The 26,907-nt window shown below is 41.1% G+C and overlaps 1 protein-coding gene across 1 annotated transcript; it reads right to left on the bottom strand.

Annotated features, from left to right (window-relative positions):
* Positions 1 to 6,383: 6,383 nt before the first annotated feature.
* On the bottom strand, positions 6,384 to 6,941 carry LOC127788092 (LOB domain-containing protein 29-like). Its single transcript, XM_052316207.1, has 2 exons — positions 6,698 to 6,941; positions 6,384 to 6,583 (listed from the first exon to the last, which is right to left on the bottom strand). Exons 1-2 carry the CDS (start codon positions 6,939 to 6,941, stop codon positions 6,384 to 6,386), a joined length of 444 nt encoding a protein of 147 aa, XP_052172167.1.
* Positions 6,942 to 26,907: the final 19,966 nt, after the last annotated feature.

Consider the following 26,907-nt stretch of genomic DNA (forward strand, 5'->3'; position numbering starts at 1 on the left):
AAAATTAGGGTTTTTGGGATATTGTATGAGGTATGATAGCTATTGTGATATGAAAAATTTTTATATTCCCGAAATCCTAAGTTATAACACACTCAAGAAATTTGGGGTGTTACAAGCAGAGGGTTAGGAAGCAGTGTTTGCATAGAAGTCTCTCGCGAAGTCATTAGAATAGATCAAGAAGATTGAAAGGCAAGTATTCTTCCTATAATCCCTTCCATTACTAGTTCATATCAGTTTTTCAGATTATTCCAGTTCTGCAATGAGTTCTCAAATTTTATATTAGTTGTAGTGTGTGTGTATATATATACGTAATCAGTGAATGCATAATCAAGAGGTGCATGATTTTATAGCTATTCAATCCAATATTATCTTTGAATCATCTTTAGAGTTGTTTCATATCAGTTGGGATTCATGTTTCCAAGATTTTTTTCAGAATGGCATAGTTTCATTGAGTTTTGATCAAGAACATAGCCTCTGTAATCGTTCGTGTTCATCAAAAATAGTTGCAGACATCCAGATGTGTTTTTGATATCCAGATGGATTTTTTTTGAGTTTGTGAGTGACATCCGGATGGGCTAGAGGCTATCCGGATGTGTCATAAAGTTTTCTATGAGTGACATCCGGATGGCTTTAGCAATATTTTCGGATGGTTTGTATCACATCCGAATGAGTCCAGTGCCTATTGTGAGTAATATCCAAATAGCTCTTGTTCATATCCGGATGGTCCAGTGATATCCGGATGCTTCGTTTCATATCTGGATGTGTCTAGTAATGATTGTGAATTGTATCTGGATGCCTTGAGTCGTATCCAGATGGGTCTAGTTGTTTGTGAGTGATATCCGGATGCTCTGTGTTGTATCCGGATAAGTCTAAGGCTTTCTATGAGTGATATCCGAATACCTTGCAGTGTATCTGGATGTGTCTAAAAAATTGTTCGAAGTGTGATATCCGAATGGTTTGTTTATATGTTCGGATAGGTCAAGATGATATCCATATGCCTTTTCTTCTATTCGGACAGGTCTAGTATATCCGGATGCCTTTCTCCAAAGTTGAATTTTTTCATTCGAATAGTCTTCAATAGCATCCGAATGCCTTAGTAAGATATCCTGTAATACCGGAGAAAATTGGGTTAATTAAAAAAAAGCAATTTAATTGAGAAATGGGATTTCAGAGAAAATTGGTATTTGAATAGCCCAAAAAATTGACCAAATCGACTACCGGGAGTGCCCTAGAGCCGAGATGCCAAAGGAAAATGATGTGGCATTAACAAGCACCCCGAGATAGGATTTATGGTGTCGAAAGAAATTGGATCGGGAACAGTTTTTGGTACAGCAAAAATGCAGTTGCCAATTAGGCTGCATTACCGAATTGTTGTAGACGACTTCCCGAAAGTCAACGGAAGCTTGAGGGGGCTTCGAGTTTTCATAAGGAACAACCCTTAGTGGATTCAGGAAGAAACGAAGAGGTTTAAGGCCAAAACGAAGATTCGGGCCTAAGTGCAGTTTTTCAAAATTACTAGAGGGAGGTCGAAACGATATTTTTTTAGAATCCTCAGGGGTCAAATTGATGTTTAAGGACTTGAGGGCATTGAAAGAAATTATCGAAGGTTGAGGGGCTTGGTGAAAAGGGGCAAAATGAGAAACTCAAAACTTGAAGGGGCCAAAATGTAATTTCAGAAAAGATCTCCAACAGCCATGGCCGACCAGCCCTTTCAATCACCGACTTTGGCCACAGGGATGGCACGAGGGTTGGTCGAGGATAACTTTTGGTAAAGGGCTTGGCCCATAATAGCCATCATGGTGGCCGGAAAAAGAAGAAAAGCAACCGAAAGTTCGGTCATTTTTATCAAAGCCTGCAAATGGCTATTTTGGTCAGTTAAAGCCGCTTGAAGGTCGATCTAGGGTAGGTAAACCCTCCTAAGGCAATGGGCTAGCCAATCTCGGGCATTTGGAGCATCGATTTCGCCTATAAATAGGCATTCCAAGTAGCCTAAACTTGGGAGGAATGGAGCTTCAAATCGGCCTTGAAATCAAACGAATTAGCGTTCCATTTTAAGGGGATTTTGTTGCCCATAGCAAGAGGAGCATTTCTGGTAAGTTTGGAGAATTTTGGAGTAAGTTTCAGAGGGTTTAGAAGCTCGCCAGAAAAATGAGGTGGGTGGTCTGGCCGAACGTTCGAGACCCCGATGGGAGGTCTTCGGGAGCTCCTTTCAAGCTCCAAGAAGGCCCATGAGGATCGACTTGAAGAGAGGAAGAAGATGGCATGGGTTTCTCCGATCACCGGCACGGCCGTCGCTAGAGAAGACGACCGGCACGTGCCGGTCACGCGCGGCCTTCAAACGCGTAGGTCATCTTCCTTAGGCGCATGAGGGCGCGTCCCTTCATGGAAAAATGTGAGAAAAATCTCTAAATTCCTAGAAATTTGTGATCTTGAAGTGTGTGTGAAAAGATTGGGATTTGGGATTCCCGATGTCTCAGTTTTAGCATCAAAGAACCTCATTTTGTGTGAAAATACAACATCCGGGTAAGTTCAGTATTTTTCCTTTGATGTTCATAGCTTATAATGAATTGTTGTGAAATTAGATTTGAGAAAATAGTCCCGGGGTATTTATTGGAATTTTCGGAAAGGAAAAAGGAAAGAAAATGAAGGAAAAATGAAATAAATGGAATATTGAGAATATTTAGTGACTAAATATTATTTTATGATTGAGGTAATCGAGATGATGTGATTGGTGCAACTTTTGAGAGTTGGCACGAGAATCGAGGTCGGACACACATATTGAGGCAATACGTGCCTTTTGAGTTATGTTGGTCTTTGGGGCAAAGGTGAGTTTTCCTATCCTAACTATGGTTTCGTGAGTGGTTTTCTCACAAGAACTTATATTCATGACATGTTTGTTATATATGCATGCTATTTATGAATGCAATGTTCATTTTGTTATATTGCATTGAAAGTTGTGATATTTACATGGAACGATATTATTTTCATATTAATATTTATGCATGGGAATGGGATGTCGCCCCCAAAGTGTAGCCGTAATTCCCCTAGGGCAATGATGGAATAATGTTAGGCTTATCCTGCAGAGGTTCGGGATTTGCCTAGGATTCCGTGCCGGACTGGTGGGACTGGGAAGTTACATTAAGGGAAATGTTGTTCATGTTATTGCATCATGCATTCGTATATATATGTTTTGAACCCTCACTAGAGTTTCATTTTCTAATGGGTTATGCCCCTGGAACATTCCACGTTCCAGTTTAGACTTGCAGCTCAGGCAAGGAGCAGGTTGAGATATGACAGCACGTGATGGCGTGGCCGATGGATTCAGCGAGCTGACTCGGATATGTTTTAACTGATGTTTTATTGATGATTAGCCTTGTTAGAATATTATGGAATCTCCATGTATTTATGTATTTCAATATTGAGGATATGATGTTAACTATGGTACGGATTCTTATGTTATAAATAAAGTGATTTGATTATGTACCATATCAAGTTTCAATTATCGCTTCCGCATTTTTAATGATCTGCTGGGGGTTTTGTTTGGAATTCAGTACTCAGGGTTAAGTTATGTATCGAGAAAGAAAGAAAAAAAAAATAAATTATGTATATTTTGGGCCCCAGCATAGTGACACGCTCTCTAAGAGAAAAGTGGGGTGTTATAGTTGGTATCAGAGCGAAGTTGAGGAAGAACCTTAAGTGACTCTAGTATAGTCGATATTAGAGAGAACCTAAGGAAAAGGTCGCGTGTGGCTAGATAAATAAAGCCATTGTAAGATTTGGGTATTGACGGTTACTGGATAAGTGTGTTGTAGTGGAAGTGCATGTCTAGGAAAGTTCTGGCTAGGAAAGACTTGGTACTTAAGTGTGTCCATTATGACCCACCTCTCTTTCCTGGGAACTTACCTAGTGTACTATTCACGAGCAAATACTATTTCAGTAGACGACTACTATTCCCGATGAATAGTTCAAGTGGAATGATCTAATTATTGGAATAAGGATCCGATGAAATGATTCGAGTGTAAGGTTGATTCGGTAACCGTGATTATGGATCCAAGAGATTTAGAGACTGATGATTTGATGTCATTAGTCAAAAATCCTTACAATGAGAGATGAGATAAATGCGGTTATCAAAGATGATCGGATTAGTAATGATTAGCCCTGTGTGACAAGGCTTAGCTGATGAATTAGGATCGAATGATAAGATTTTCAAGGATCATTTGGTATCTCAGAAATGAGATATGGGATCCCATGGAATGGGACGAACGAGAGGCCAAAGATGTCCAAATGATGGAACATGAGTGCGTCAATTGATGAGCTGAAAGTGGTGCAACTGATGTGACTCGCAAAGACGGGATAGGAAACCCTAGCAGCGTGACGACACTACTGGTCGGTGTTCGCAGTGATAGATTTGGATCTAGGGACCAAGGCAGAAGACTTGTGATGAGCTTACGATCAACGTACTGGGGAAGCTAGTTGGTTGTCTCGCAGTATTGGTCAAGGACCCAGGGTCTAAGTTGCTTAGTGTACTGCCGAGGAGATGAACAAATGCTAAAGATCTGGGGCAACACAGTAGGATCTGTACCTTGTGGGGGAGGTCTAAGTCCCGATGGTTTAAGATCCGAGGTGTGCCACTAGCTGTGATTGATAGAGGCTAGAAGCCTCGTGAACCGAAATGAGATGGATTGAATATGGATTGTGTGTCATATTTAAAGAATTGCATTGGAGTTTGTGGTCATCTTGGGAGTGGGTGACACGATGAACGATGCGAGACTCGAGGGATAGAATACCTCGGTGTCTAGTAATGGTAATGGGATCATAAGATGATCGTGTTGGGTGGCTCAAAGGGAAAACTACCTGACGTATGAAATGGAAAGGAAAGATGCATGCTCGTGAGCCATGTAGGCACTACCTGTGAGGTGATGGAATCACCAGGCCATGATGAGGGCCTAGAATGAAGGTTCTTACAGAAGAAGTTAGACTCAGGGCAGCGACGACGAATGATAGCTCTTAGAGGACTACGACGAGACCATGCAGTTTTCACCCGGGACGTACCTGAGTGAGGGTCGACGTATGATGAAGGAGTAAGCCTACAATATGATGGGGGTGATGATGACAGCTGTGTGCTGGCTGACGGAAAGAGTAGCGCCTAGGAAGAACTAATTTAATGGTCGTGTGCTGATAGTCAACTGGGTCTGAAGAACAAAATACGAGAGTTAGTGGATTCTCGGTAAATGAGATTTTAGGTAGTGGAGCATGATCGGTTCAAAGGCTTGACCGATGAGTTCTGAAATGGTAGTCTCGACTCAAAGTAGAGTTTAGGTACCAAAAAGGGAAGAATTGATAGCTCGTATCGACCGAGAAAAAGGATGATGATGAGACCTAGTCAGTAGAGGATATGACTACGTTTCAATGTGCCAAATGGACCTGCAGAATCAGGTAAAATTGTCGGGGGTCAACTCGGCAAAGAGGGCTTAAAGGCATCATGAATGGTAGACTGAGAGCCACGATGGCTAAGGAAATTGAGTTCTTGGAAGATAGTTAGAACTAGATATCATGATTTGATTCAAGATTTTCGAGGATAAATCAGTTTGAGATTCTTGAGGAATTTCTTGAAAGAATTGATTGAGGATCTAAGAAATCATGAGGAAACTTTAGAATTTCGGGGAGAAATCCAGCGATGATTGGAGAACTGTAGGTGACGTAAGTACCTACCTGTTCTAATTGGTAGTATGGTTATGGATTGTCGTCTTGAAGATCGTGCGAATCTTTGATGTGATTAGAAAAAAAATCAAGTAAGGGAAAATGTGCCAGAAAAATAAGTCACAGTAAGGGAAGCTGCAGACCTAGATTGATTGAGGATCCGAGACTTTTGATTTTAGAGAATGAAACTCTTGTATGGATAGACGAATTGGGAGATGTATAGCTGGACAATCATTAAGATGATGTCAGCAAGTTATGAAAATAAATGAGCCTATGGATAGGAGGTATAAGCACTTGCGGTCAGTGAAAGCCATAAGAGAAATGGAAAATGACCAGGATATCTTCTCAGAAGATTTAATGAGATTATTTCTTAATTATAAAATTGCCAATGATAACTTGAGGTTATTGGATGCTTAGTGATATATGACTGATTAAGGATATGAATTATCAGGTGATAATTAAGAGCCTATATTTTTACCTTGATTTGATGAATTATTAAACAGTTGCAAGAGGCTGAGAGATTTTATGATCAATATGCAATCGAGGGTAAGATAAGGGAGTGAAATGTTAAAAATACCAAAGCATAATATTCATTCCATATGTTCAAATGGTTATAGGAAATCAAGTCGTACAATTACTTAAAGGAAAAAGGCAAACCATGAAACTGATGATGATGCCAATGCTTAGTTAGGACGACGGTTGCCAAACAGAACAGGTCCCAGCTCATCGATATCATCTGGGAAAGGCATCTGGCTACTGTTGGCTTCGCCAGGGTAAGGCAGAAGGGTAGCATCTGGGAAACTTGGGAGTGAAACGTCCTCTGGGATAGTGGGAAGATCGAAGCTGCAGTTTGGATTTTGATTAGGTTGTAGGAGAGACCAATCTGGGACAGGTTGGGAATATGCAAGATAGGTAGCAAAGAGTAAATCTTGCAAATAAGCTCGATAAGCTTGCAACTCACTAACCTACTGCTGAAGGGAAAGAATGTGAGAAACACAGCCATAGACAAGATCCTGAAGCCGAGCCTGAGCTTCAAAAAAGAGCGTATCGACAGCCCAAAATCGGTCACTGACCGGAAGCAAAGCTAGGATGTTTACGGCATTTCGGACAGTGAAAACATCACGGATGGCAACAAAACGAGTAGTACCATCCTCACGATGGAAGTAAGGGGCAAAGATGCACTGTGGATTGCATCCTCTATTTAAGACTAGGTAGGCCCCACATCGAGACTGGGCTTGCATGATAGATCTGGATCTAGTTAAATCTAAATAAATTAGATTTGGGTCAGATCTAATAGGTCAAATCAGATATGGGTCGAAACAAATATGGGTTAGATCTAATGGGTCGAAATAGGGATGAGTCAAACCTGAAGTGGGTCGAGTCAGGTCGGGTTGGGTCGGGCCAAGTCGGGTCTAATCAACCCGGATCTGACAACAACGGTAGCAGAAAAGACTGCGATGGCGCGGTGGCGGCCGAGAGAAGCCGGGTGATGGCCGGTGGCTACGCGAGGGGCTGGCAGCGGCAGCAGCGTGCCGAATCTGGCCGACGCGAGGGCCGATTGGGCCGGCAATGATGGTAGGGAGGAGTTGTGATCGGCGGTTGGGGCGCGGGGAAGCTAACAGCCGATGGCGGAGCAGGCGCCAGTGACGGTTGCAGAGGGGGCAACGACGGCCGTCGAAGGTGGTGACGACGCTGGAAAGTAGCCGGTGGCTGTTCGCGCGCAGTGTCGACAAAGGAAGGAAGAAGAAGAAGAAAAAGAAGAAGAAGAAATAAGAAAAAAAAAGTGGTAATTTTCTCTTCTTTATGGGAAAAACGTGTTTTATTATTCCAAAGATTTTGACAAGAAGAAAAAAATTATCTGGACACGCAAAAGTTGAGTTCAGGGCTTTTCAGGTAATTATAGTCCCGACCCTATGTTTCAAAGCATGAAACAATGTAGGGTTCGAATTGAAATTTTTAGGAATCAGGTTTCAAAATAGAATGTTAAGATGTTTCGAAATAAGATGTTTCGACAAGCTGTCGTCAGAAGGTAGTGATGGGACACTTTGTAATAATTATGTCCACAATAGGACTCATGAGAAGAGTCTAATAAGAATAACCTGCTAGGTGCAATAAGAGTTTATGATAGCTCAAATAATTGGGTTGCATGATTAGTGCAATATGACCAAATGATGGCGTATGGATTACACCAAGGCATAAAGAGAACTACTCGATATATGACTTGGAGTTGGCAAATGTGGTATGTGCTCTCGAAGTTATAGAGATACTACCGAAACGGAATGGTGGGACATTTTGATGTGCTCACGAACGTCGAGGAGCCTGAGGTATGAGTTCTCACAAAAGGAGCTGAAAGAAAGGTAGCGACAATTGATGGAGTTCCTTAAGGACTATGACTACACTACTTCATATCACTGGGCGCGTGGCAGAGAAGTTCCCAACACAGGACCTGGGGATAGCTGTGAGTGTCAGATGAAGTTGGAGGCTTGTTGGCTTGCCGACTATGATGGTAGTGCCGAAGGGATCGTCTATTTTTATGGCTAGCCTGGTCATTTAGCTGGATCTGGTGAACGAGATACGGAAGGCATGTGTGGTTGATAAGTGTACTTGTCTATGGAATGATGATATGGCCAGCCTAAGGTTTATGATTTTTGAAATGCGAGATGGCATTCTCAAAATTTTCGGGGTAGAATGTGCGTGCCTAAAATGATTGAAAGATGTGTGGTCATCTGAAAGGAGCCACAACAGGAAATTATGTAAATGACACGGTATGCTTGTAAGCATTAAACGTGTAAGGAACACAAACTGAGTTGTTTATCAAGGATCAAATAGATGTTTGATTTGAGGTATTCAGGTAATGAGCTACAAGTCTTAGTTACCTTAACAGTCTGATGAAAATTTCGAGGACGAAATTTCTTTTAAGGAGGGGTGAATGTAATACCCGAGAAATTTGGGTTAATTAAAAATAAGCAATTTATTTGAGAAATGGGATTTCAGAGAAAATTGGTATCTGAATAGCCCAAAAATTGACCAAATCGACTATCGGGAGTGCCCTAGAGCTGAGATGCCAAAGGAAAATGATGTGGCATTAACAAGCACACCGAGATAGGATTTATGGTGTCAAAAGAAATTAAATCGGGAACAGTTTTTGGTATAGCAAAAATGCACCTGCCAATAGGCTGCAATACCGAATTGTTGTAGACGACTTCCTGGAAGTCAACGGAAGCTTGAGGGGGCTTCAATTTTTCATAAGGGACAACCCTTCAGTGGATTCAGGAAGAAATGAAGAGGTTTAAGGCCAAAACGAAGATTCGGGCCTAAGTGCAATTTTTTGAAATTACTAAAGGGAGGTCGAAACGATATTTTTTCGGAATCCTCAGGGGTCAAATTGATGTTTAAGGACTTGAGGGCCTTGAAAGAAATTATCAAAGGTTGAGGGGCTTGGTGAAAAAGAGAAAAATGAGAAACTCAAAACTTGAAGGGGCCAAAATACAATTTCAGAAAAGATCTCCAACAGCCATGGCCGACCAGCCCTTTCAATCACCGACTTTGGCCACAGGGATGGCACGAGGGTTGGTCGAGGATAACTTTTGGTAAAGGGCTTGGCCCATAACAGCCATCATGGTGGCCGAAAAAAGAAGAAAAGCTACCGAAAGTTTGATCATTTTTATCAAAGCCTGCAAATGGCTATTTTGGTCGGTTAAAGCCGCTTGAAGGTTGATTTAGGGTAGGTAAACCCTCCTAAGGCAATGGGCTAGCCAATCTCGGGCATTTGGAGCATCGATTTCGCCTATAAATAGGCATTCCAAGTGGCCGAAACTTGGGAGGAATGGAGCTTCAAATTGGCCTTGAAATCGAAGGAATTAGCGTTCCATTTTAAGGGGCTTTTGTTGCCCATAGCGAGAAGAGCATTTCTGGTAAGTTTGGAGAATTTTGGAGTAAGTTTCAGGGGGTTTCGAAGCTCGCCGGAAAAATAAGGCAGGTGGTCTGGCCGAACTTTCGAGGCCCCAATGGGAGGTCCTCGGGAGCTCCTTTCAAGCTCCAAGAAGGCCCATGAGGATCGACTTGAAGAGAGGAAGAAGATGGCATGGGTTTCTCCGATCACTGGCACGACTGTCGTCGGAGAAGACGACCGGCGCATGCCGGTCACGCGCGTGGGTCGTCTTCCTTGGGCGCATGAGGGTGCATCCCTTCATGGAAAAATGTGAGAAAAATCTCTAAATTCCTAGAAATTCGTGATCTTGAAGTGTGTGCAAAAAGATTGGGATTTGGGATTCCCGATGTCTCGATTTTAGCATCAAAGAACCTCATTTTGCATGAAAACACAACATCCGGGTAAGTTCAGTATTTTTCCTTTGAAGTTCATAGCCTATAATGAATTGTTGTGAAATTAGATTTGAGAAAACAGTCCCGAGGTATTTATTGGAATTTTTGGAAAGGAAAAAAGAAAGAAAATGAAGGAAAAATGAAATAAATGGAATATTGAGGATATTTAGTGACTAAATATTATTTTATAATTGAGGTAATCGAGATGATGTGATTGGTGCAACTTTTGAGAGTTGGCACGAGAATTTAGGTCGGGCACGCATGTCGAGGCAATACGCGCTTTTCAAGGTATCTTAGTCTTTGGGGCAAAGGTGAGTTTTCCTATCCTAACTATGGTTTCGTGAGTGGTTTTCTCACAAGAACTTATATTCATGACATGTTTGTTATATATGCATGCTATTTATGAATGCAATGTTCATTTTGTTATATTGCATTAAAAGTCATGATATTTGCATGGCACGATATTATTGTCATATTAATATTTGTTCATGGGAATGGGATGTCGCCCCCAGAGTGTAGCCGTAATTCCCCTAGGGCAATGATGAAATAACGTTAGGCTTATCCTCCAAAGGTTCGGGATTTGCATAGGATTCCGTGCTGGGCTGGTGGGCCTGGGAAGTTACATTAAGGGAAAATGTTGTTCATGTTATTGCATCATGCATTCGTTTATATATGTTTTGGACCCTTACTAAAAGTTTCATCTTCTAGTAGGTTATGCCCCTGGAACATTCCACGTTCCAGTTTAGACTTGCAGCTCAAGCAAGGAGCAGGTTGAGATATGACAGCACGTGATGGCGTGGCCGATGGATTCAGCGAGTTGACTCGGATATGTTTTAACTGATACTTTATTGATGATTAGCCTTGTTAGAATATTATGGAATCTCCATGTATTTATGTATTTCAATATTGAGGATATGATGTTAACTATGGTACGGATTCTTATGTTATAAATAAAGTGATTTGATTATGTACCATATCAGGTTTCGATTATCGCTTCCGCATTTTTAATGATCTGCTGAGGGTTTTGTTTGGAATTCGATACTCAGGGTTAAGTTATGTATCGAGAAAGAAAGAAAAAAAAATAAATTATGTATATTTTGGGCCCCAGCATAGTGATACGCTCTCTAAGAGAAAAGTGTGGTGTTACATATCCGGATGTCCTAGTTTTTATCTGAATATATTCTAGCATATCCAAATAGCTTCTTATTTGAGCGTCAGTGTATCTAAATGAGCCTTCTTCATATCCGGATGTCTTTCATCATATCCGGATGGCTTTTCCAGAAATCTAATTAAACTTCTAGTACAGTTTAATTCAAGTTTTAATTAAGTTAAATTATTCAATAACTTCCAGTAATGAGTTTATATGCTAGAATATAACAAGTTAATCATGCCCATACCATAAATCATAATTCATAGAATCTTTGTATTCCAATATATAGATGAAGATCATATCATGTTCAGCATTATTTTATTATGACATGATCAGCATTATTCTGTGAGACTATGTGCATACATTGTGGTATGAGCATTTAGCATGACTTTATATGGAGCACTACATATCGTGTGCCAGTATGTATATGAGCATAGCATTGCATTATGCGCACCAGGCGGCTTGTCCGCGGGGATCTGATAGAGCACATATTTTCATATTATTTAGCCCTCATATTTAGTCTTTTTGCACATTAGTTGTGTCATTTTATTCATCTTGACTTTATTTCATTTTATTTTATAGGAATTGGGCTTCACACTATTTTACTTAATTTTTCCAGGTTTAGGGCTATGGGAGCATGAGATGGGGCATGAGACGTCTTGATGGCAATGAGATATCTTGGATATTGGAGATAGAGAAGTAAGGGCAATTTTAGTAGATTTAACCTCCTGCACTTCCTTCAGTATTTTGGCCAAGATAAAATTCCAGAATGAAGATGATGTCTTCAGAGATACTTTAGAGGACTTCTTGGGCTTTCTGGAATGGTATTGGTTGTTCCAATCAGAGTTCGTTTGGGCCTTCAAACAGCACTTCAAAGTCGGGGCTAGGAAGTTGGGTCAAATTAGGAAAGCTGCACAGATGCTGATTCTTTAAAAGGCCATATCTTGGGCGTCCGATATCCAAATCAAGTGATTTAAAAGCCCAAATTCATCTAATCTTCCTGATCTACAATTATTATGAAGAGGCCGAAGCCCATAACGCACGCTAACCTATCCGAAATCGTCTGTGAAGTTGCAGTAACCTAGGGTTTCCTCTTTAAGCTCTACTTAAGCACCTTAAGAGGCCATTAAAAGAGTATTCTTTTGAAGGGCGTGAACAGTAGCCACCTTTCCTTCTCTCCATTGTTCTTGTCAAGATGGAAGGCTAAGGATTTTGTAATCAGTTGCAATACCATCCTTGTTCCCGGTTTGAGTCTTTGGTTTTAATGGAAATCTATTTTTTAGTTTTAACTTTATTGTTCTCTTGTTTCTGTTCTCTCTTAAATCTGTGTATGTGTTGATACCGGTTGGATGAATGCATGCATTGTCTTTGTTTGAGAATCTAAGGTTTTTGTGCTCGGTTGAGGCTTTAACTAGAAGCAAGAACAACCTGTTTGGATGGTATTTCAATCAGTCTCGAATCTGTGAAATAAGGGGAATCAAAACTGATAGATTGAACTAAGAGGTTTCTGAAATCTTTTTATTGGTTTTCTTTCCAATCTTTGGCGGTTGTTAAAGGATTTTCCTGATTTTCGATTTGAGGATTAGAACTAAACAATTTGTTTATTGAGAAGGCGATGAAAACTGGGATAGAAGGTTGGTTTGCAACTGATTACATTTCGATTTATTGTGTTCTTGCTTAGTTTGTTTTCTATTTTTCATCAAAACTTCCCCCCCCCCCCCGTTTAGCCTTGTTTTGACAGATCCGTTTGAGGTTCGTTGGGAGACGACTTTGGGTTGCACCCCAATTGCAAATCCAAATCATCATTCATCTAATCTATCGGTGTTCGACAGCCCCGATCAGATTTTGGCGCCGTTGCTGGGGAACCAATCTCGTTTCTGTCAAAAGAAGACTGATTCAAAAAAATATATATATATATATTCTTTGATAATCTAATAGCAGAAGTTATGGTTGCTACTTGGTATATAGGTTGGAAACTAGCTGGTTGCGGGCTACCGGTCCAAAGCGAGTTAACCATACTCGGCACTACTAGATACAACGCCACGTACCAAGTTTATGCCATAAATCAAGAAGTGAACATGCCTTCAGGAATAGCTGCTGACAGAAAACTCTTATTCTTTGTTTTGTAGTGAGACCAGCAAGCTGAATCCAAGTGCAAGAGATAGCAAAATTCAGCAGTTTTGACAGCAAACTCTTATTTAGCAGTTTTGACAGCCTCCATGACAGATAGCAAAATTTAAGGATTGAGAACAAGATACTGGTTCTATCCTGTTCCTTTCTCATCCTTACTTGATGTTCTTTCATGTCTTTATGCCTCCCTTGATGTTTTCTTGCATTTAGAGTGGTCTTTGAGGCAAAATAGGAGCTGATTTGATAAAAAAAAAAAACGATTTTGACAGTTACTGTTCACTGCTTCCCACTTTCTCCGATTGAGCTGAAACTTGGTGTCCAAAGAAATGGGGTTGTGAGGATTATGAGTCATTGATTTGCAATGAGGAGATCGTTTTTTGGCCAAATTCCAACGTTTAGACCATTTTTTGGTCCATTTTGTGTTTCTCAGTGGCTAATTTTGTGTGGTTTTTAGTGTTTTTAGGTCCCTCAGTGTTTTAGTGGTGAAATTTTGTGAAAAAAATGCTTAAAAAAATCATCTTAGGGCTTCTTGATTGATAGATTTTATATGCCTTACGTTTTTGCATTTTTGGTGTGCATAGGCCAGTTTGTGTGCTGTTTTTTGTGAGTCATTTTGAGTGTGTTTTTTGTGCTGATCTTTAGTGCATGACCAGGTCCTCTAAGGACATACCAATTGACCTAGACCTTGAAATAGAAAGGACCCTTAGGAAGCAAAGGAAGGCTAGAGAGTTAGAGCTTCGGATAGCTGATAATCCTCCTGCCTCTTCTGCCACTGCATCTGATATTCTTCTGTTTCTATACCTACCCCTGACTTAAACACAATGGCGGGTAATGGGAATGAACACAATCGGAATGGAAATAATGGAAATAATGTAAATCATGGTTATTTGGATGGTAGAACCATTAGAGAATTGGCTGCCCCTGATGTGCACTACCAGTCTTTATGCATTCAATATCCCCAATTGGATGCAACCTTTGAATTGAAATCTGGGCTAATCCATTTGCTTCCCAAGTTTCATGGCCTTGCAGGTGAAGATCAGCACAAGCACCTCAAGGAATTCCATGTTGTCTGCTCCACAATGAGGCCACAAGGAGTTGATGAGGAGCAGATAAAACTTAGGGCCTTCCCATTTTCATTGGATGGAGCTGCAAAGGATTAGTTATACTACCTACCACCTGCTGCCATCACAAGTTGGGATGGGCTAAAAAGAATCTTTTTGGAGAAGTTCTTTCCAGCATCCCGAACAGCTGCCATTCGGAAAGAAATTTGTGGCATAAGGCAGAATCATGGGGAGACATTACATGAGTATTGGGAGCGATTCAAGAAACTCTGTTCTAGTTGTCCACACCATCAAATCAGTGACCAGCTGCTGGTCCAATTCTTCTATGAAGGTCTTATTCCAATGGATAGGTATTTGGTGGATGCAGCTAGTGGAGGAGCCCTCTCTGAAAAGACACTAGCAGCTGCTCAAGAGCTAATCTCCAAGATGGCACAGAATGCCCAACAGTTTGGTACCAGGTCAGCCACTCCCATGAGACAGGCCAATGAGATTGGTGTTGCTGCCATCAATGACCAACAGAGGATAGAGAACAAACTGGAGGAATTGGCCTCCATGGTCAGACAGCTAGCCCTTGATAAAGGACAGTCCAAATCTCAGCAGGTATGTGGTATTTGTTCATTATCCTCCCATGGTACTGACCAATGTCCTTAACTGTAGGAGAATACAGAAGCCTGTGCTGGCATTTTTTCAGGAAGACCCTTCCAGCCACAGCATCAGCAGCCACAGCAACAAAGATATGATCCATATGCTGCCACCTATAATCCAGGGTGGAGAGATCATCCGAACTTGAGGTATGGAGGTCCTTCCAACCAGCCATTCCAGCCACAATAGCAGCAACCTCAGCAGCACAGATTCAATGCACAAAGACCAAGTCAATCAATGCAGCAACCGCAACCAGTACCTAAATCCGAATCAAGCTTGGAAGATATCATGAAGCAGCTCGTTGCCAACAATCTCCAGTTTCAGCAAAGGACCAACACTGCCATGCAAAATTTGGAGACACAGATTGGACAGCTGGCAACCAACATCAGTGAGCTACGGAGTCAAGGTTCGGGTCAGTTGCCTTCACAGCTAGTTTCAAATCCAATGGGCAATGTAAGTGCTATCGTTCTCCGCAGTGGCAAGGAGTTAAGCAGCCCACCCTCTCCACAACCAGAATTTGGGCAGCAACAAGAAAGCCAAAAGGAAGACTAGCCTCCTCCCATTCAAAAGGACAAGCAGCCCACCACCATTGATCAAGATAGAGGAGAGACTTCTCACAACCATCCACTGCCATTTCCTCACCGAGCCACTCAAAATAAAAAGAGGGCAGAAGCTGAGTTGGACAAGGAGATCATGGAAACTTTCAAAAAACTTGAGGTGAACATACCACTCTTGGAGGCCATCAGACAAATTCCCAAGTATGCCAAGTTTCTCAAAGACTTGTGCACCCACAAAAGGAAACTGAAAGGAAATGAAAAAATCAACTTGGGAAGAAATGTGTCAGCATTGATTCAACCTGCCATGCCTCAGAAATGCAAAGATCCAGGGACTTTCACCATTCCTTGCACTATTGGAAATTTGCAATTTCATAATGCTATGTTGGATTTAGGAGCCTCTATTAATGTGATGCCTAAATCTATGTATTCTTCTTTGCAGGCAGGTGCATGCACATTGACATCTACAGGAGTGGTGGTCCAGTTGGCAAATAGGAGCACAACATACCCTGAGGGAGTATTAGAGGATGTATTAGTAAAGGTAAAGGATTTCATATTCCCTGCTGACTTCTATGTTTTGAATATGGAGAATGATCACACACCCGGACACGCACCACTTATTCTAGGTAGACCCTTCTTAAAAACTGCAAGGACAATAATTAATGTGCATGAGGGTACTTTATCTATGGAGTTCGCTGGTAACACCATTCAATTCAATATCATTGATGCCATGAAGTATCCCTTAGAAGATCATTCTGCCTTGCATGTTAACTTTATTGACTTAATGGTGGAGAAAGCATGTGTTGAGTTGTATAATCTTGAGTCTGAATTCCCCATCATCCATAATTTTCTTGATGATATGCATTGCCCTCAGAGTCATGACGAACTCAGTAAGTGTAGTGTTTGTTCTGAAATAGATGAGTTTTTGAGTATTGTTGAGAGTGCACCTTCTCATACTATATCCATTTCTCATGTGCCTCCCATAGAGGAAGTTTCTATTGTTGAGAATGTAGTGCAGGTAGGTGGCAACATAAACAGACTGGTGCCCTCAATTCAACAGCCACCCACCTTGGAGTGTAAGCCCCTGCCCGAGAATTTGAAGTACGCCTACTTGGCGGATGGAGACAAGCTACCCGTGATCATCGCCGACAACCTTCAGCCTGACCAAGAGGAGAAGTTGCTGAATCTGTTGAAGCAACATAAGAGAGCCATAGGTTGGTCACTTACAGACATTCCCGGTATATCCCCTTCCTTATGCATGCACAGGATTCATTTAGAGGAAGGAGCTCGACCAGTGAGACAGCCCCAAAGGAGACTCAATCCCACCATTCTAGATGTGGTCAAGAAAGAGGTAAGTAAACTACTTTCGGCTGGCATTATTTATCCTATCTCTGATAGCAAGTGGGTGAGTCCAGTGCAGGTAGTTCCGAAGAAGACAGGATTCACAGTGGTAGCCAATGAGAGGAATGAGCTAGTGCCCATGCGAGTGCAGAACAGCTGGAGAGTCTGCATTGACTATAGGAGGCTCAACCAAGCTACCAGGAAGGATCATTTCCCACTCCCATTCATTGATCAGATGCTAGAGAGGTTAGCTGGAAAGTCCCATTACTGCTTTCTTGATGGTTTTTCTGGTTATTTTCAGATTTGCATAGCACCGGAGGATCAGGAGAAGACCACCTTCACCTGCCCCTTTGGCACTTTTGCATACCGGAGGATGCCATTTGGTCTATGTAATGCCCGAGGTACGTTCTAGCGATGCATGGTGAGTATATTTTCAGATTTACTTGAGCATTGCATGGAAGTTTTCATGGATGATTTTTCTGTTTATGGGACCTCCTTTGATGAGTGTCTAATCAGTTTGGGTAGAGTCCTAGAGAGATGTGTTGAGAAGAATCTTGTCCTAAATTTTGAAAAATGTCATTTCATGGTTGAGCAGGGGATTGTTTTGGGTCATGTTGTGTCCAAGAGGGGTAGAGAGGTTGATAAGTCCAAGGTCGATATCATTTCTTCTTTGCCTTACCCCGCGTCTGTGCGGGATGTACGTTCTTTCCTTGGACATGCAGGATTCTACAGGAGATTCATCCAAGACTTCAGCAAGATTGCCCTTCCAATGTCCAACCTGCTTCAGAAGGATGTGGAATTCAAATTTGATGAGTCCTGCAAGATGGCCTTTGAGGAGCTCAAGAGGTGCTTGACTTCTCCCCCCATCATCCAGCCACCCAACTGGGACTTGCCATTCGAGCTCATGTGTGATGCTTCCAATTATGCAGTTGGTGCCGTCCTTTCACAACGAGTGGAGAAGAAGTCACACGTCATTGCTTATGCCTCGCGCACTCTGGACAATGCCCAAGCAAACTACACCACTACTGAAAAGGAGCTTCTTGCCATTGTGTTTGCTTTAGATAAATTTCGCTCTTATCTCCTGGGTTCTAATGTTATCGTGTTTTCTGATCATGCAGCCTTGAAATATCTCTTGAAGAAGCACGATGCCAAACCCAGGTTGATACGGTGGATGCTCCTGCTTCAAGAGTTCAATGTTGAGATCAAAGATAAGAGTGGAGCTGAGAATCTTGTGGCTGATCATTTGAGCAGGCTTCCTTCCTCTTCAGATGCCACTACCATGGACTGTCAGCCTATCAAAGATGACTTCCCAGATGAGTTACTCTATCACTTGCATGGTACTGAGCCCTGGTATGCTGACATTGTTAATTTTCTAGCTGCATCTGATATCCCTGCCCATCTTAAGAGAGATCAGCTAAGTAAATTTAAAAGTCAGGCCAAGTACTATATATGGGATGATCCATATCTATGGCGCATGTGTAGTGACCAAGTCCTTAGGAGATGTGTGCCCGATATTGAGTTTGCTTCAGTCTTGCATTTCTGTCATTCACTTGCATGTGGTGGTCACTTTGGTCCTCAATGCATAGCTAGAAAGGTCCTAGACTCAGGTTTATATTGGCCATCCCTTTTTCGAGATGCTCATACATTTTGTAAGAATTGCACACGTTGCCAGCACACAGGATCAATATCACGTAGGAATGAAATGCCTCAGCAACCCTTACTATTTTGTGAGATCTTTGACGTTTGGGGCATTGATTTCATGGGTCCTTTTCCTGTCTCCTTTGGTTTTGTGTACATTCTTTTGGCTGTGGATTATATTTCGAAATGGGTGGAAGCTAAAGCCACCAGGACTGATGATTCTTCTGTGGTTATAGATTTTGTTAGATCTCATATTTTTTGCAGGTTTGGCATTCCCAAGGCCATCATCAGTGATCAAGGATCCCACTTCTGTAACAGAACGATGCAATCCATGATCCGAAAGTATGGAGTTTTACATAAAGTGGCGACGCCCTACCATCCACAAACCAATGGGCAGGCTGAGGTTTCAAACAGAGAGATCAAGCATATTCTAGAGAAGACAATCCAGCCCAACAGGAAAGACTGGAGCAAAAGGTTGGAAGATGCACTTTGGGCCTACCGCACTGCCTACAAGACTCCTATTGGCATGTCCCCATATCGACTGGTCTTTGGAAAAGCATGTCATCTGCCGGTAGAGATCGAGCATAAGGCCTATTGGGCGGTAAAGCAATGCAACATGGATATGACAGAGGCTGGTTCCCAACGAAAGCTTCAATTGCAAGAGCTTGAGGAATTGAGATTGGAAGCATACGAGAACTCCAGAATGTACAAGGAAAAAACTAAGGCTGCTCATGACAAATTCATCAACAAGAAAGAGTTCAAAGTTGGCCAGAAAGTCCTCCTATACAACTCCCGTCTAAAACTAATGCCAGGTTAGTTGCGTTCTCGTTGGATTGGTCCTTTTGTGGTTACTCATGTTTTTCCTTATGGTGCAGTTGAGCTTATGGATGAGTCAACCGCAAGGCGATTCACAGTCAACGGGCAGCGGCTTAAGCCATTCTACGAGAGCTTTCAAGAGCATACTATGGAGGAGCTGCATCTCCTCAACGCCGCCTACAATTGACAAAATCAGGTTGTTCCTCTCTCCTTATTTTTTTTTTATATTCTTTACTTGTCATATACCTGATTCTTGCTGCATGCTTACATTGAGGACAATGTAATGTTTAAGTGTGGGGGGAGGAGTTTTAGAAAATTGAATTTATAAAAAAAATATAATAATAATAAAATAATAAAAAAAAATTGCAAAATGAGGCAAATTGAGTTTGAAAGAATTTAGCATGATTAGAAAGTTGATCTTATCTTTTTGGGCTTTCAAGTAAATTGGAAATGAGTTTGGCTTGGTGAGTTGATTGAGGTAGCCTTTGTGGGGATATTTGTGCATGTTCTTGTCCTTTCTTATGCTATGCCTGCATCCACTAATTATGGGTATCACTCCAGAGTTTGTTTTGAATCTTTATTGAAGCTATCAATGCTCATGCATGTGAAAAGATGATTAAGGCATTCTTTCATTTTACTCGTCATAATAAATAAAATAAAATAAAAAAGTGATCTTTTCCCTTCTTTAGGTTGAAGAACATTCATTGCATCCCTTGATTAAAAAAAAAAAAATTTAAGCAAGTCCTTTGGAATCAAAAAGAAAAATAGATAGAAAGGTGAGATGGAGCGTAAAATGCACTCGCCAAGGTGAGATGGAGCGTAAAACGCACTCACAAAGGTTGGGATGGAGCGTAAAACGCACCCACCTTTCAAAAAAAAAAATTTGTGTCTATTTTCTGCTTGCTTAATAGTTCTTCATTGATCTTGGGATTGTCTTGAATGTTTTCTTTCTTCCTAAAGTTTACTTTTCATTGTTATCTTCCTATCCCTTTCACCTTACCATGTTTGAGCCATGAATAAAAGTCCTTTTGATTTGCATGCATAAAGCACTGAGAGTGGAGATTTAGAAGATGGGCATATCTGGTAGTGGAATTATGATTGGGTGGAGTTGGGCATAGCATTTGAGGAACTTGAAAGCATGTTCTTATTCCATGAGAGTCTGCTTATTTTGACTCGCCTTGCCAAGTAAAATTGCCATGCTACTTGTTTGTTTGGGAAGTGTAAGAAAGATGATCTTTGAAGTGTTGAATTCCTATAAAACTTGCCATGCCTCTCATTTTGCATTCTTTGCATCCTTTTTGTTTGAAAGAGTGAATGTATGTTAGTGTTTAGTGTTTTGCCCATGAGTGCAAAAGTCCAAGTGTGGGGGAATTTGATAGAGCACATATTTTCATATTATTTAGCCCTCATATTTAGTCTTTTTGCACATTAGTTGTGTCATTTTATTCATCTTGACTTTATTTCATTTTATTTTATAGGAATTGGGCTTCACAATATTTTACTTTATTTTTCTAGGTTTAGGGCTATGGGAGCATGAGATGGGGCATGAGACGTCTTGATGGCAATGAGATATCTTGGAAATTGGAGATAGAGAAGTAAGGGCAATTTTAGCAGATTTAACCTCCTGCACTTCCTTCAGTATTTTGGCCAAGATAAAATTCCAGAATGAAGATGATGTCTTCAGAGATACTTTAGAGGACTTCTTGGGATTTCTGGAATGGTATGGTTTGTTCCAATCAGAGTTCGTTTGGGCCTTCAAACAGCACTTCAAAGTCGGGGCTAGGAAGTTGGGTCAAATTAGGAAAGCTGCACAGATGCTGATTCTTTAAAAGGCCATATCTTGGGCGTCCGATATCCAAATCAAGTGATTTAAAAGCCCAAATTCATCTAATATTCCTGATCTACAACTATTATGAAGAGGCCGAAGCCCATAACACACGCTAACCTATCCGAAATCGTCTGTGAAGTTGCAGTAACCTAGGGTTTCCTCCTTAAGCTCTACTTAAGCACCTTAAGAGGCCATTAAAAGAGTATTCTTTTGAAGGGCGTGAATAGTAGACACCTTTCCTTCTCTCCATTGTTCTTGTCAAGATGGAAGGCTAAGGATTCTGTAATCAGTTGCAATACCATCCTTGTTCCCGGTTTGAGTCTTTGGTTTTAATGGAAATCTATTTTTTAGTTTTAACTTTATTGTTCTCTTGTTTATGTTCTCTCTTAAATCTGTGTATGTGTTGATACCGGTTGGATGAATGCATGCATTGTCTTTGTTTGAGAATCCAAGGTTTTTGTGCTCGGTTGAGGCTTTAACTAGAAGCAAGAACAACCTGTTTGGATGGTATTTCAATCAGTCTCGAATCTGTGCAATAAGGGGAATCAAAACTGATAGATTGAACTAAGAGGTTTCTGAAATATTTTTATTGGTTTTCTTTCCAATCTTTGGCGGTTGTTAAAGGATTTTTCTGATTTTCGATTTGAGGATTAGAACTAAACAATTTGTTTATTGAGAAGGCGATGAAAACTGGGATAGAAGGTTGGTTTGCAACTGATTGCATTTCGATTTATTGTGTTCTTGCTTAGTTTGTTTTCTGTTTTTCATCAAAACTTCCCCCCCCCCGTTTAGCCTTGTTTTTACAGATCCGTTTGAGGTTCGTTGGGAGACGACTTTGGGTTGCACCCCTATTGCAAATCCGAATCATCATTCATCTAATCTATCGGTGTTCGACAGCCCCGATCAGGATCCCACCAGTTTTAGTTTCAGCTCAGCTTATGAGTTGCTTATCTGGTGGCCACTAGGGGGCTAGGGGCATATTGCCCACAGTATGTGCTCTTATAGTTTTTTATGTATGCAGGATTCAGATCAGACAGGTATGTATTACAGTTATGTAGGCCTATGTGCCAAAGTTGCATACTTGCATTTAGTTTACAGTTTATGTGCATTACATCTTATAAATGCAATCTAGTAATTATTATATCTCTCAGTACAAGTTCAGTAAGTATTTTATCAGTATCGATATTCTTCGATTCAGCAGCAGTATGTGGGGCCTAGTAGCAGTGGGCAGTAGTGTGTGTACGTGGAGCCGCTCAAGATTAAAGATATATGGGAGTTTGTTAGTTTATAGTGTTTGTCAATTTAGTATTAATTTATATTTCAGTTGAGGGATTTTCCCTTCAACAGAGTTTATGGTTTTCAGTTTATGTTGGCTTAAAAGTTTTTATTTCAGTTGACTGAGATATTCATTTATAGTATCGAATTTCAGTTTATCAGTTAGTTTTATTTTATTTTTCGTAACACCTCTTCTCAGGCAGTTCTAAGAGAGGGGGTGTTACAACATCTTGATAACCTCTTTTCCCTTGGCACCCCTACTTTCACCTGTAACGTTTGAATATTTAAGGGACATAGTCCAAATTAGATGCTAAAACATCTAATTGAGAGTTCAAAAACATTTTCATGAATGTATACAAGACATGAAACAAACCGGCACATCCCGACAACCCCCAACCCAAGAGAATCCCACACAGCGCTTAACCTCTACCATGAGAAAATAGCAATCTCTCTAGAGGCAACATAACCACATTAACACATTAGCATAACACCATCCTAGCTTAAAAGGGGCAACATCAATGCATGAACCCGGGAATCACCCCATCATCATTATGTTCCCACTCAAAAGCATTCTAGACCACGTCAACACAAACCTTGGCCACGAGATGATCAATACTATCCCTAGGAATCCATGTCAACCTCAAAAATAATGCTACCGCTCAAATGCCTCGGGGTGGTGTCCACTTATATCCCCGTCACTTAAGCCAATTCGGGGTGGTGTACACTCTCAGCCCTACCACTTGCCGACTCGTAAGGGTGTTGTCCACTCTTAGCCCTTGTCACAAGTGGGAAATAATCCTTAGCATGCTTCCCTAGTGCTATCACTCAAGTGCCACATCACAGATTGACATCCCACATCCCACATGGATAAATACAAAAACATGCCAATGCCATATACCATGATTCGATGCATCATTTAAAACAACATTTCATGTACATAATTTATCGCACAAAATTCAATGCACATGCATAAAACATTTTGGGACAAACCTTCCTCATGAAAACAACCATCACAAATTAAACCATTTACATGCAACAAAACTTCTTTTACATGTAATCAAATCAAGTTTAGGTAAAAGCAAAACCAAGTTTTAGAATAGAACTACTCACCTTGAACGAAACTCAAAACATATCGAATCTTGTGCCCCACCTTGATTCTCGTGCTAGGCTTCTAATGGTTCTCAAACCTGAGTCTCAACGTACACTAGCCATCATATATATTCAAAGAATTCAACATTTATTCTCTTATTTCTCCATTTCTTCTCCAAATGGTGCCTCCTATTTATAGGCTTTGAAACTTGGCCACCAAGTAAGACATATTATATTGTAATATTCCTTAATCATTTCAAATCTTCCAAAATCTTCTTTAATCATTCCGAATGTTCTAAGATCTTTTGCAATCATTCTAAATCTTCTAAGATTTTATATAATCATTCCAAATCTTCTAAAATCTTTTCCAACCATTCTAAATCTTATAAAATCTTCTGCAATCATTCTAAATCTTTAAAAATTTTTATAATCATTTCAAATCTTATCCAAACCAAATCTTATCCATAAATTCATCATGAGGCTTCATCTTGCAGCGTGTATTAATTTAGCGGTGTGTGGGCGTATAATTATCGAAAGTAGTTAATTTAAGGCAAGCTCTTTACTCCCTTCGTGATTCTCATTCGATTTATGAATTCTATATCCTCCATCAACCCAATATGGTTATAGAAATTAATTGTGAACGTTCTAGTTAATTATTATGTGAAATTTATTAAATTAAATTAAATAGGAAACTTCTGGGGTTTAATTCTGTAAATGCTTACAGGGTATTGTATCGCCCCTACTTCCTTGGGAATGATGCCGAACCTGGTTTGGGCTAGGTTCTTAGTGAGTTAATTGTAGTTGTGAGTACCCTCTAGGATGAGTTGTGGTAATCGGGAGTCTTGGGGTTTTATTTGTGTGAGTTGTAGGGTGTGGGATATACAGCTACTGACCGTCGATCGTTGGATCGTGGCAGTTGATGGTTGGACATATGGGCATCAGTTATCAACTGTTACGATAGACTATAGACAGGTCGGGCAAGCTGGTACCGCCGAACACCCACCATTGGTGTGTGCCTGTCATGATGTGGTTATGGTTTTATTTTGTGGGTATGGGTGGTAATAACAGGCGGCGTGAGCTGTTGACCGGTGGGGTAATGTGTAGACTGTTTGGTGACACTAGAGCGAACCATCATCTAGCCGAGGGTGGCTGTTGACTGGTTGTTCCTAGTCACGGGTTGTCGACCGGTACCTGGTCACTATCGACCGGCTCTGCCAATATGTGGCATATTGCATGACATTGCATTGCATGGGATCGGGCTTACATTCATTAAGGGTTATGCTCTGTATGTACGGGGAAGTGTGCTCATTGGCATAACCCGGTTAGCCTGTTAAGTGCCAATTTGGGTACGATAGGCGCGCATGTGCATTTAGAGCATTTTGCCTGTATGGGTTCTTATATGGGCGTAGTATGGCCTGATGCTTGGCTTATGGGGGCTTTGTCATCACGTTAATGCTGCAAGAGCCATTGCATTTATTATCTGTTGCATCGCGTGGTTACCGTTGATTTGGTTTATAATTGAGGATTGTGATATGGAGTTGACCCTTGATAGCTATGAGTGGATGCTGGGCTCCAGATAGTTATGATTCGGGGACTCCGGTATGTGATTGTGATGGGTGCCTCGGGCTCGTGTGGATCTTGTTTTGGGAGCTTCGGGCTCGTGGACTTTATGCTATCCAGTTCATGGTTGTGGCAGGTTGGTATGTTGGGACTTAGGTGCCAAGATGTGCATTTCTTATGGTGGGCCCAGGGACTATTTTGTGCATTGTTATATTTTTGTTGAGCACTGGGTGTCTTATTGCACGGTATGGCGTGGCATTGTCATATGTTGCATTGCACTTTGTGCGGGTATATTCTGGGTGAGGGTTGTATTCCCAGCTTTGTTATTGTTATATTGCGATGTGTCATTCGATTATGGTTTATTTCTGGTTTATCATCGTCTAGTGAGGCGTATGTCGGGTATGGCTATTCCTAGTTTTGGTCTGTTTTACCTGTATTAGTGGGATGCACTCCAGTGTGGGAGATCTATGTCCAGCCTTACCTCTATTATTTTATTATGCTTGTTGAGCCTTGTGGCTTATCTTGTTTTTACCATCATTCCAGGTGTAGGAGTTGACACAGTGGCTAGATTATTTGGCGTATTAGTTGCAGATAACTGTGTACAAGGCAATCCCGACTAAAAGATCCGTGAGGTGCGAGTTGTGATCAGGGGCTCGGACAACGTGACTTGTTTGATTTATCTGTTCGTTATGTTGTTATGTATGGTTAAGCCCCTGAGTGGTTTATTTCGTATTAATCTAGCTTCCGCTGTTGTGGTGTAATGTGTGATTTTGGTTGAATTGTAATTAAAAAGATGAGAAAAAATTTTCGGATCGTCACATCTCAAGTCTAAGGATCAATCTGCACTATTGCAACACAAGAATTCTAATTCAACATTAAACAATACCCATTAGGAATTCTGTAGCGGGTTAGTTCAATGCACTTATTCTTATAATAAGCACCCACATATATGCACTAGTGTCCACACACCAATGTCCATGAAACAAGACATTCTCCTAATTGAGCATGCATCATATGTGTTAGTTTATCCAAGTTATTAGTGTCCAATCCTAATAACTCTATGACTAGGAACATTTAAGATCAAGGATTATAAGGAATATGTTTCATGATCGTCATCTCTATGCATGACCATATTCCATAAGCCTACGATTTGATTGAAGATAAAGAATCCAATGTAAAGTATGATTAATTACATAAAAATATAATTGGCTTGTGGGGCAAAACTCTAACACTTTGGAGGAGAAGTAGGCCTCGGGCCATTTGCTCAAGTGGGGGGAAGCCCACTCATCTTAGCCCATTAGCCCTCATATAAAATGGCACTCTTTGGCCCTTCTCTTGGCTTCTCCTCTCATGGCCGAACCCTAGCCTCTCTCTCTCTCTCTCTCTCTCTCTCGTGTTTCCTTTCTTGGTCGATAGCTCCATCTCTCTTCCCTTGTTCATCCGATTGTGATGGGAGTCTTCTTGCCTTCTATGGTTGATCCTTCCTTCCTTGTGAGCGACCTCCTTTCCTTATGTGAAAAAGGCGGCCCACTGATGTCGCTTGAAGTTATTTGAGACCGGGGTCTCCTTTTCGGTGTAAGCTGTTCTCTCTTTGCTTTATGCTTCTACCCTTCGTCTTTGTGACCGATCTACCTTCTGTGGTAACCTATTGTGAGTGGTTTTGATTGCTTGGGTGAGAGAGGTTTTCATTAAGTTCGGTTGAGAGGTGTTGGGGCTTTTTGGGCTTACAATTTGAGAGCTTCGTTTGTGGCTTGTGGTTCTTATTCGTTGGCATTATCAAAAGTGGTAACTGGTTCTTTC

Source organism: Diospyros lotus, chromosome 13 (genome assembly GCF_014633365.1).
Source record: "Diospyros lotus cultivar Yz01 chromosome 13, ASM1463336v1, whole genome shotgun sequence".
Lineage (NCBI taxonomy): Eukaryota > Viridiplantae > Streptophyta > Magnoliopsida > Ericales > Ebenaceae > Diospyros > Diospyros lotus.

Coding starts and splice junctions, on each gene's coding strand:
- LOC127788092 (XM_052316207.1), bottom strand. CDS start 6,941: ATGCAAGCCCAGTCTCGATGTGGGGCCTACCTAGTCTTAAATAGAGGA. Junction 6,584..6,697: donor TCAGGATCTTGTCTATGGCT/GTGTTTCTCACA, acceptor AACCTGTCCCAG/ATTGGTCTCTCCTACAACCT.